The 13007-nt window shown below is 35.9% G+C and overlaps 1 protein-coding gene across 1 annotated transcript in view; it reads right to left on the bottom strand.

The window, feature by feature from the left end:
* Nucleotides 1-13007, bottom strand: part of LOC107559758 (solute carrier family 45 member 4-like) — a 57225-nt gene that overhangs the window by 16964 nt on the left and 27254 nt on the right. Inside the window, exon 3 of the mRNA XM_016243696.1 lies at nucleotides 10443-11275. Within this exon, the coding sequence (XP_016099182.1) occupies nucleotides 10443-10722 (280 nt within the window). The 5' untranslated portion in view covers nucleotides 10723-11275. The remainder of the gene's footprint in view (nucleotides 1-10442; nucleotides 11276-13007) is intronic.

Here is a 13007-nt window from a genome sequence, read left to right as displayed (position 1 = left end):
AAAACGTGAAAATTCATGGTCAGGAAGAAAACACCCACAACACCACCACAAAACTTCAAAGTGCACTAGAAAAAACGTGTCCATAAGAGGTTCCTCAGTTTTGAATCTGTATCAACTGATTTTTTGCCTCGTTAGAGAGAGATATATATATATATTACAGCACGAGCTTATGCTGAATTCATTTTATTGGTAATAACCCACCAAATTAATCAGATTAAGAATTTGTATAAATTATTTTAATCAATTGAAGTACTTGACAAAAAGATGTTATTTTCTATGGTTAAAAAACAAATATGCCCTCATAAGAAGGTTCTTAAAAAAGCCCCTGAAAATGAATTTCAGAGAGGGAATGCAGTATCTCATGGAAAAGGCCATTTTACGTTTAGAAAGAAATTGTTAAAATGTAGAGAAGACTTTGAAAAAAAAAGTAAATCAATCAAAAAAATAATAATTATATATATTTTTTATTTATTTATTTTATTTATTCAGGCAGGTCCACACAGAAAAGATGGGTAAAATAAATAAAATTGCTAGAAAACAACACAAAATAAAAAATAATAGAAATAAAAATAAAATGATAAAACAAAATAAAATAACAGATTTGGTGCTCACAGAAAAGGTGAATAATAAAAAAAAAATTCTATAAATAAATAAAATCTATAAAAAAAAAAGATTCATTGCTCATAGAAAAGGTGAATAATAAAAAAAAAATTCTATAAATAAATAAAATCTATAAAAAAAAAAGATTCATTGCTCATAGAAAAGGTGAATAATAAAAAAAAAATTCTATAAATAAATAAAATCTATAAAAAAAAAAGATTCATTGCTCATAGAAAAGGTGAATAATAAAAAAAAAATTCTATAAATAAATAAAATCTATAAAAAAAAAAGATTCATTGCTCATAGAAAAGGTGAATAAAAGAAAATAAAATGCTATAAAAATAAAAAAAACAAATAAAAAATAAAATAAAAATAATTCAGTACTCAAGGAAAAGATGAAAAAAAAAAATCTATTAAAATAGAAATAAAAAATATTTGTGGCTCATAGAAAATATGAGCAAAAGAAAAACATAAAATTCTATAAAAATATATATTTTTTAAATAAATAAAATAAAAATAATTCAGAACCCATTAAAAAAAAAAAAAAAAAAAAAAAAAATTTCTATGAAACTTTCAAAGCAGGAAATATAATAAACATCTGTGTAATAAATGCCAGGAAAGCATGACAGACTTACCGCTAAAGAAATATAAAGAAACAGAAAGAGAGAACGATAAAATCATATTGTCATTGTATAAAATATAAAATAAAAATTATTCAGTACTCATGGAAAAGATGAATAAAAGAAAAAATAAATGATTTGTGGCTCAGAAAATATGAATAAAAGAAAAAAATAAAATTCTATTAAAAATAAAATAAAACATAAAAATAATTCAGTACTCATGAAAAAAAAAGATGAAAAAAAAAATTGATGAAACTTTCAAAGCAGGAAATATGATAACCACCTGTGTAATAAACGCCAGGAAAGCATGACAGACTTACCGCCAAAGAAACAGAAAGAGAGAAGGACAAAATCTTGTCATTTATAAAAATGACTTTGAGATGAAATGATTGGTAGACCGTCTGCAGTGTCACCATAATATTGTCGTCTACCTTCAGGAATCATGTCAGAAACGTGCATACGATGCTTTAAAAAACATTCTGGAGAAGCTTTCTGTAGTTACAGAGCCACTGACACGCTGAAGCACGTGCAGTATTTCCAGAAAGAAAAACAATGCAATCTGTTAGCCACTTTAAGACCGTTTGTTTGTGAAAATGAGATTTGATTTCATAATTACACCAAACAAAGCAAGCATTTCTCATCCAGATCAAGAGCTCAGTCTGAACCGCGTCCTTCATGGTGTGTGTGTTTGTTCTGTGAGGCTGTTATAGTGACCGAATACACACATCTGTCTGCGTCACACACCAGCCGTCCATCATAAGCGCCGCATAACACGCATAACCTCATGCAGACGACAATCATGCACAGATTGGCAGTGCAACAATAATTCACACGCAGAGAGGCAGAAGACTCTCACAGGAATCAGCTCTATCTTTAGAGGAGACATCCAGGGCTGTAATAGGATCACCACACACACACACACACACACACACACTCTCGAACGCAAACACAGCACGTGTACTTGAGTCAAAGTCACATTACTCAGCCCAAACGAACCATTCTGACATGTGAACGAAGAGTTAAGCAGACAACGTCACAAGATTCCAGCAGGACAGCAAAAACAATGAAAACTACTCAATTCCATCAAATTAAAGATTCAGTGCTCACAGAAAAGATGAATAAAAGAAAAATAAATGATATTATTATAAAATCAGAATAATTTAGAAAATAATAAATCATTTTTAATTAATAAATTAAGATAAATGATCAAAAACAAATACAATGAAAAAAGAAACAAATAAAATTAAATATAAAATTAAATAAAAAGCCTGTCATGATTCAATGCATCACAATTGTATCACTATTATTCATTTATTAAATAATATTTTAGTGTGCCCAGTACACATACAGCATACTACGTGTATGTGTATACAATAAACATATATATATATATATAAATATTTCAATAAAAAATGCATATGATAAAATTACATTACATAAATATCTAAACTTATGTAATTAAATAAATGTAATGTAAATGAATAAATAAAAGAAAATACTTGAATAATAAACATACATATATGTACATATATAAAATTAATAAATATATTTATAATCAATATTATTTATTCATAAATATTTCAATAAGAAATATATGATAAAATTGCATTCTAAATAAAATAAAATATGAAAATAATACACACATAATGATAAAATTACATAAACTATGAAAATAATAAACATATATATATATAATTATTACGTTTATTATTATTATTATTGTTGTTTTATTATCCAATTATTTAATAACATTTTAGTGTGCACAGTACACATACTACTTGTTTTTAAAAGTAGTGCTGAAAGTATGCCGTTCTGACTGTTCTGTTCCATTCCAATGGACAAATAAAAATAAAATTAAAAAAAATCGGACAATTAGTAAACTTGGTAAATTCCCACAAGTCTGTGTAGAAAAAAAGAATGACAATAAAAGTCAATCTTTCTCACGGTTGCTGTCAGAAATCAGCTGGAATAGAGCCACTGCACCTGCTGGTAAAAAGCATGACGTCCCATTACAGGATCCGAAAAAACCTCATGATCCTCTGGGAGACACGCAGACTAGAGTCCTGAGAAGCAGTTTTCTGAGAGCCTTATCAGAGTCAGGACCGGATCTGACAAACCATCTGTTCTGTTCTCATCAGAAAACCGGGCCCGGCTTCACCTCACAGTGCCACCATCGACAGTCCAGCCAGTCCACTTCCTCTTCCTCTTCCTCTTCCTCCGGTTTGTTGAGGTGTTTTTATATATTTAGTCTTTGTGCGCAAACTGCAGTTAAACACACAAACACTGAGACACTGAGGCCCAAACTAAAGATCTGAATCGGTTGGTAAGCAAGTTATTTGTTCCTTGAAAAATGTGGCATAAACATGCAAACAGGAAGTTTGAGAGATTTCAGTAAATAATCACAGCAGACTTTGTGTTTCCCACCAGGTCAAAAATGGTGAACAATACTGAGAGCAGAATGAGTCAGACCGGAGGAAGCACTTTCTAGAAGAGAGAAACACACAAATCTAAAACCCACTTCAGTGAAGAAACAAACTCACCAACAAGCCACATCCAAAGCAACACTCTGGAGTCCGTTTCCAGCGGGAAAAACCAGGTCAGTCCAGTTCTAGGAACATGGTTCCTGGATTTTGTGGGTCAAGGGTCAACACCAGGTTGATGTGAAACGAGCTACCACCTTTTAGCAGAACTTTCCAGCATGGACCACTGATTTAGAAAGGCAAAACTCTTCCTTCACTGTTTATTTAGACGCTTTCAGAGCGGTTACACTAGACCTGATTTCCCAATCACTTTCATTCATATGTACTGGAACGTTTCAAAGCAGAAGCGAAAGAGTACGTGAAGAAGCATTAGATGACCTCTGACCTGCAAAATCATATAGTAGAAAGACATTTGACCAAAAGTGAATCTAAAACAAATAAATAAAATATAAATTTTTTAAATAATATTAATAAATATGTAAATAAAATGTACTTTAAAAATAAAAATTAAATTACCATGCATATATAAAATAAATTCATATATTTATAATTAATTAAATATATATATATATATATACACACACACACACACACACACACTGAACAAAATTATAAACGCAACACTTTTGGTGAAGACTTACAGAAAATGTTTGACCTCTGTCATTGCCAACAAAGTGTATATAACAAAGTATTGAGATGAAATTTTGTTATTGACCAAATACTTATTTTCCACCATAATTTGCAAATAAATTCTTTAAAAATCCTACAATGTGATTTTCTGGATTTTTTTTCTCATTTTGTCTCTCATAGTTGAGGTATACCTATGATGAAAATTACAGGCCTCTCTCATCTTTTTAAGTGGGAGAACTTGTACAATTGGTGTGGCTGACTAAATACTTTTTCCCCACTGTATATATATATTATATATCTTAGTGTTGTATGAGTAGTAACATTTTTATGTTACTACTAATATTATATTAATGTTAGTTACCATTTACTATTAAAAAAACAAAACATAACAAAAAAAACATGCATTACATGCATAAAATCTACTTGCAAATAAAAATCAAGGAAAGTAAGGAACTCTTTGTAGTTATTAGTGCATTTGACCATGTGGGTAATATGTAGGTATCAGATGCTCTGATATACTGTATCTGCGCGCACACACACACACACACAGTCTACATAAGGTCACAGGCCACATGGGTACCACCAATGAACCCTAAGACTAACAAAACAGTCATTAGTCAGCCATCACCACTGCGACCACTACAACAGCCTGTTCCAATGAAAACAAGAAGCCCTGCCAACACACTGCAGCTAGAGACAAACCAGAGAAACCTGGAGTGAGAGTGACAGGAAGAGGAAGAGGAAGGTGAAACTGTCTAGAAATGGACAAAAGGCAAAGCAATGCCAGGAAGCAGGTGCTGTGCAGTTCTGTGTGTGTCAGGTGCACAGCGGCCTACAGCCAGAACGCCATCCTCCGATACGCTCTTGATCAATGTGCATTATCAGTCATCATTTATATTTGCACTGAATATAAGGGCTGCAACAAACAATTATTTTGATAATCAATGAAACTTATGATTATTAGTCAGTCTATTGTATAAAGTGTCGTAACGTGACTTACCACAGTGCCGACTGCAGATCATGTGCAAACATCCACAACGCTATGATCAGATGCTTTCTTAACTGCTGTTTTCTCACCGCTGTCATGTTTGTTGTGCGCTTATTTTGCTATTGAGAAGTGTGCAGCATATATTTACATATTCATCTAAACACTGCTCTCAGCAGCTTTTTTTTTTTTACCTCTAAACGAAGGAAAAAGAACTTCGCTGTGAGTATATCGATACCTTCACACATGACTGTATTTGTTTTGTTTGTAGTTTTGTAAAACTTTTCCACACTCAACGGGTTCGGTTTTGAATACTTTCCAACATAATTCTCATAAGAGCGGAGTCGTCTTTTATTGGACTGCATGCAGGAGAGCTGAATTACAGTCTTGCACTACAGCGCCCCACTGGTCAAACCGCATTATTTCAGGCCCTTATATTAGGTCAAGTGAGATCAAATGACTATTCAACCACAAAAATATTTGTCGACTTTTTTTTTTTTAATTGTCAATGTCGACTAGCAGCACTAGTGAATCTCCGGTTTCACTCAAGCTCAGCAAGAAAGCTTACTGCGGTTTGTCATTCATGTCAGTCAGATGGTTTCTTACCAAGTCGGATTCTAGCTACGAGAGACTAGGACCACCATGACCCAGGACCAGAAACCGAATCTCTCTAGGCCTCTTATCCCGAATCGCCAGAAATCGAGCAGATGGCAGGATGAAATATTAACACAGCGTTTCATATTCAGCACGTGCCTGACTGTAGCTCAACACCATGAATAATTCATCAAGGAGAGTGAGATGTGCAGATCTGGTTAATGTTAGTGATCTGGACGCATAGCAGACAGTTTGCATTTTCAATCCCAGGTGACTGACTCAGAGATCACAACACTGCTCTCAGATCAGCGCTGTTCACAGAACCACTCCAAACACTGCGAGGCAACAAAGAGAAATCAACTTCTGCATGTAACAGGAGTTAAAAAAAAAACAGAAGTGGTGTTTATCCATGCAAAGGTTTCCCGCCACAATGCATTGCTATGATTTTGCTAAAGTGTTTTAACATCTTGCTATGCAGTTACTAGGGTGTTCTGTGTGGTTGCCATGTTGTTTCTTAGCAGTTACTCGGGTGTTCTAAATGATTTTGGAATTCTGCTATGCAGTTCCCAGTGCATTGTTAAGTGAGAGATTGTGCATTGCAATCATTAGAGGGTGAAAACTGACCTCTAATATAGTCAGTCTGTTTTTCTCTTGTCTGTGAGCTCCTGAAGGACATTTAAACCGCATGGGTTTAATAACACACACACACGGCGAGTCAGCACGGTTACGTAACACTGCAGCAGTGCGATACGCAGCACACAGTACTCAGCACTGCACTGGACACACAGGAGATCAAGTGCAGTTTTATCCTTGCAGCAAAACACACGCACACACAAACAAACAAACACACACACACACACACAAACAACACACACAAAAAGACGCACACAAACAAACAAGCACACAAGACACACACAGACAAACAAAAAACAGAAACACACAAAAAGACAAACAAACAAAAACAGAAATACACACAAAAGACACACAGACAAACAAAAAAACAGAAATACACACAAGACACACACAGACAAACAAAAAAGAGAAATACACACAAGACACACAGACAAACAAAAAACAGAAATACACACAAAAACACAAACAAACAAAAACAGAAATAAACACAAAAGACACACACACACACAAGCAAACAAACACAAGACGCACACAGACAAACACACGCACACAGACAGACAAAAGACACAAACAAACACACGACACACACACACACACACAAAAAGGCACACACCTCTCCTCTTCCCCGTCTGCGTTCAGTGGGATTCGTCACACTGTTCTTGACTCTCCATGCTTCCTACTTTTGTGGGCACTTATTTCACAGAGGACGCTATGCATTTCAAACAAAACGCTAAATGAGTTTCACTATTGTTTCCGCAAAAGCACCGAAAGTCTAAGTGGTCATGAGAACTAGAGTCTAATCGCCAGAGATTGACCAAAAACAGCCCAAAAGGGCTCATTGTTTAGCTATATATATACACACACACACACGCATTTCATAATTATTTAAATAAATAATTATTGAATAAATTAAATATTTTGATATTATAATTTATTTATTATTATAATGGTACATAAATTACATGTAATTATAATTTTAAAAATCTGTTTCTTATTTTACATGAAGAAACATATTTTTAGCCATTTTATTTCCTTTTAGAAAATGGACATTTACACCAACAAATATATCTAGTTATCTGAGGAGAAAAAAAAACAAAAAACTGACAGTCCAATGCACTGCAATGCATACAACATCCCTTTACATTGGCCAAAATGTGCAGTATCTCCATGCACGACATACAGCAGACATACTGGGAACAAGCAGCACAGAAGTACGCTTTTCCAAACATAGCCATTACTTATCAAACGTCCAGTGAGATCTACAGCTGCTAGGTCATTTTGCAAAGCACATCAACAAATTTTTGTGGCTTGTGTAGGGCGTTTGCACGCTTGGGAATGAGGTTAGTTTGTTCTCTGGGAGGTTTATTACCCATCACTGCGGAATGCATGAAATCCACAGGCTGTATAAAGCAAAATTCCTTCACGATTCCACACATTCCAGCCTCTCGCTAGCTAAGAAAAACACAACATGGCTCACATTTGACGGCCAACCAGCTGAGCATTCTGGGACATGTGAACGCGTGCGCTTCATCCCGAAACTCGGAATCCGCTGAGTCACACATTCCCAATACAGCAGCGGGCCGCACATTCCCTCGGCTTTTGTTATGAGCGTCTGTTTATGGTAAAACGTGCTGCAAATAGTTGGAATTGCTGCATGGAATTTCATATGGGACTATTGTGGATACATGCATGTCAACTCCTGGTCTTGGCTCATCCGGATCGGAATTAGTCTTGAATGTCGTCATGCTGAGCACCACATCCAGTCTGTCAGTATAATTTCCTGCTTCCTGCATATGAACTAACCGTGAGCTAATCCAGCCAGAATCTGAAGAATAACCAGTCATACGTCACCCTGAAACACACACACAAACGGACACGAAACTCTGACCGCAGGTGAACGAGGGCGGCTCAACCTCCAGAAATCTTCTTATCCTTTGTCATTGCAGTTTGGACACCGAGTGCCTGATCTTTACAGACACAAAGTCACATAAGGCTCTAAAATTAGCATGTTGCATGAAAACACTGCGTCACCTTGACCTGATGACTGACTTAATCCTTTAAACCCAGAGAACTCGCCATTAGCTTATATAATTACCAACAACAGCAAAGCAGTCGTTACCGACAATCAAGTAAACGAAAATCAAGTTACCATTTAGGAAAAGTGCTTAATCACAAACTTAGCATTTTACTTTTAAGCAGACAAGTAATCCACACGACTCCAATCCCTCAATTAACGTCATGTGAATTCAAATCCATAATAATAACAACACTTGCTCCACTGAAAAAAGTCATCTTGTCTGAATCAGGAGAGAAATTTGCACAGATCAAGCACTGTTTACAAGCCAAAACAGCTCTAAACAAATATGTTGGGTGGATTTTGATGCGAGAGACAACAGGGGATGGACTTTTTCCACTGGAGGAAGTGTTATTATGGACTCATATTTTGGCCAGAAGTGATGGTTTAATGTTAAAATATCTTAATGATGGATTTGTTTCTTACAAACCTGCAGCTTTTCACTTCTCAAGTCATTAACTGATGAACTGGAGTGGTGTGGATTACTGTGATGTTTTTATTAGCTGTTTGGACTCTCATTCTGACGGCACCCATTCACTGCAGAGGATCCATTGATGAGCAAGTGATGCAATGCTACATTTCTCCAAATCTGTTCCCATGAAGAAACAAACTCATTTACATCAAATATTGTATTTGTTAATATTATTTAATTAACTAACAAACAATGAACTGTAGTTTTTAATTAACTAGCAATAATTAATAAATACTGTAACATACATGCTCATTGTTAGTTAATGCATTAACTAATGGGAACTTATTGTTTATCATATTTACTAAAAAACAAAAAGCGAAGTAAAATGACATGCACAGGTTATTGTGCACATTACTGAGCCATGACTGAATCAGCAAATCTACTTTTGATGAACCAGTTCATTGAAATGACACAGTTACAGTACAATAAATAATGGATCATCCCTCAGGGAGAGAAAAATACTACTCAAAAACAATATGCCTTCAGTTTGTGCCCTGCTACGCTAGCTAGTCTGATGAGAAGTGTAGCTAGCTAAATGAGTGAAAGAACAGGAGTGAGAATTGTCTATATTTACATTTATGCATTTGGCAGATGCTTTTATCCAAAGCAAATTACATTGCATTTAACACATATCTGATCAGCTCATGCATCAAACTCATGATCGTAGCATTGCAACAACGCAGATATTCACTTAAAGTCTCAATGGAAACTGATGGGTATAGCTGAGAACATGGCAGGTGCGCAGACTGCAGCAAACATTGTGCGAGAAAATATATAAATGTTTTTATAAAAATAAGAAGCAGCACAATTTTTTTTTCATTGATAATAATCAGAAATGTTTCTTGAGCAGTAAATCGGCATATTAGAATGATTTCTGAAGGATCATGTGACACTGAAGACTGGAGTAATGATGCTGAAAATTTACAGGAATAAATTATATTTTACAATATATTCACAGAAAACAGTCATTTTAAATTGTAATAATATTTCACAATATTGCTGTTTTTATTGCATTTTGATCAATTAAATGCAGCCTTGGTGAGCAGAAGAGACTTCATTCAAAAAAATCAAGGAACTTTTGACCCACTCTAAAAAATGTTTTTATAATATATAAACTGGGAGATGAATTAAGGAGCGTACATTCCACCACTTTTTTTTTTTTTTTTTTTTTTTAAATCGCTTGCTTTGTCATGGTACCACACACACACACACACACACGTTTCTCTGGTTTCTTTGGAAACTGAATCTAGTCTTAAACAGCATAATTAGAAGAACCCAGCTCTGTGCATCTGGTCGTGTCATATTTTATGATTTGGTTTATTATTATCAATTAGTTTATGGTCAGTTGTCTCACCTATCTGCAGCAGTACAGGTGTGACCAGCGCCGTCTCCATGGCGTAGCAGAACTCTCGTCCGAACATGACGGCACCGTGCATGATCCACTGACGCAGCGGGATGCGGTCTATAGATCCCTCGCTGACCGACTCCTCCTGACTCTCCAAATCCCGCCCTCCTGCCCCACCCACTCCCTTAGCCCCGCCTCCTCCATCCCGTTTCTCCACAGGTGTCACCACGGCGGCCTGCATCTGCACAGCGTCGGCCTCGGCGTTCTGTGGGGCCATCGTCGCCGACATGCACTCGGAGCAGAGGTCACGTGCGGCTCCACACAAAAGAAGAAAAGTAAAGAAAAAAATCTAGGAAAAATTAAGCCAACAGCAGCACACCTCTTCCCGTGGACGTCCTTCTGTCGAGGAAATCTGCCAATCGGACTCAAGGAGTGTAAAATATTCCAAAACGTGCTGTTTGATGAAGGCCGCTTGCAGGAGCTCTGGGACGGGCCGTGTCGGGTGATTTGGTTCGGACAGTTGGCAAGGATATGATTTTACCATGAGGTCACTCCTGCTGATGTGATGTGTGTGAGTGTGTGTATATGTGTGTGTGTGTGTGTGTGTGTGAGTGAGTGTATGTGCATGTACTTGTGTATGTGTAAGTGTGTGTGTCTGGTGTAAGTGTGTTTACTGTCTACTGGAAACAGTAAAAATCCATATCAATTGCCATTCAGTTAATACCAGTTTCATGATTTGCATGGAGGAGGTGTTGAAGAGGGTGGAGGGCAGGCCGAGGGGTGAAGGGCAGGAGAAACCAGACGGAAAGCACCGGAGAATCCCCATGGAGCAACAGATCAATCTGAAAGACAGCGGGAGAGAGAGAGAGAGAGAGAGAGAGAGAGAGAGAGAGGATGTTACTCACAAAAAAACTTCAGAAAAAAGGGCCTCACACAATATGCATAGAATTTTATGCATTTACATAAATGCATGTACTTTTATGGTTTTACATGTACTGTTATGCATTTACATTAATGCATGTAACTTTATGCGTTAACAAGTACTTTTAAGTGACTTACATTGCATTGAAGGTATATATTTGATCAGTTTATGCAATCCCTGGGAATCAAACCCATAACCTTGGCGTTTCTAGCATCAAAAATGTTAAATCACTACAGTTAAATGCATTGCTAATGACATTTCATGTTATCTTGAAGCACATCTCTGGAACATTCCTCATTTTTGGGGTTTTAATTTAAGTGCATAATCTGAGGTTCTTGAGTTCGACTCCAAACAAACAGCAGAATTAAAATATTTGGTGGGATTATACCTGGGGCTTTCAGAGATTAACGGCTGTAAATATTGCACGGTTAAGGAAGAGATGGAAATTCACGCTAAACCCCCAAAACATTAAAGCGTGTGCAAACAATAAGCTCTGCGGTGGCACTTCAGAAACCTCTTAACATTACGGAGATGTGAAATGAATCGGTGTGTGGTCTTGAGGGGTCTGTAAAACCCAACACAACGGCCTTCGCTCAGGTTTCAAACCGGACTAACAGAGCTGACATTGTCTCCGTGCGGCCGAGTCTCCTGATTATACATGCTGCTATTTACAGATTATGAAACGAGGCAAAAGATTAAAGGAAACGAGCATTTCCTGAACGCCACAACAAAAACAAACCAAGTAAAACTGGACAACAATCAATCAGGCCGAGCGTCGATAAGTGCCGCCGAGGTTTCCCTCCTAAAGCAGCATTATCAGAGCTGGGATTGGTTATTGTTCCAGCAGGCCGTCTTGAGCTACTGGCTTGTTTAGCATGCGGGACTCTGACTGGACACAAAAGCTATCAGGTTAAAGCTCTATTCAGCGTAGTAAGGTGTGGGAGATTTCAATATTCCATTTAGAACAGCTGACTAGTATTCCCATGTGTGACCTCTGGGTCACAGGGGTGACGGTCTGATCTGGCAGCTGATTGGTTATCTAATCCTGACTGGATCATCAGCCAGTGAGTCAACGGGACACACAGGCTCGCCTCCAAAATCTACTGAACTGCTTACGTAGACAGCGATTAAAGGAATCATATGCAGCAAGCAGCATAATTATAGAAGTAATTGAATAGATATTTATCTTAGTTTACCCGAGTAAACTTAGGAAACCAAATTCAAAAGCAGCACTGCATTTATTCTTCATGGAAAAAATTTAAATCACAGAATGCACTGCAGACATTATATGTTAGCAAACTAAGCAAGACAAATGTTGACTATAAATATTGTTAATTACACAATATTTTGATGTTGTTTTAAAATAGATACAATATTAAAATATATATTTTTTAAATATATATTTTTAAAACAAAATATTAAAAAGTAGTTAAATCAAATTTGATGGTAGGGATAGTTTTATTTTTTACCAAATTCAAAAATAAATAAATAAAAGTAATAATAATATTAATAATCAATAAAAATAAAATAAAAAATAAATCCCAGAATACATCGCAATAAGCTCAATGTAAAAAAATCCATCCAGCAAACAAAACAAGACAAATGTTGATTATAAATACCATGTTCATTATTATAAAATATTATAATATTAA

This window comes from Sinocyclocheilus grahami, unplaced genomic scaffold (assembly GCF_001515645.1).
Source record: "Sinocyclocheilus grahami isolate Dianchi unplaced genomic scaffold, SAMN03320097.WGS_v1.1 scaffold697.1, whole genome shotgun sequence".
In the NCBI taxonomy this organism is placed as follows: domain Eukaryota; kingdom Metazoa; phylum Chordata; class Actinopteri; order Cypriniformes; family Cyprinidae; genus Sinocyclocheilus; species Sinocyclocheilus grahami.
Note: the sequence above shows the minus strand (reverse complement) of the source record. Positions and strands in the feature narration are given on the sequence as shown.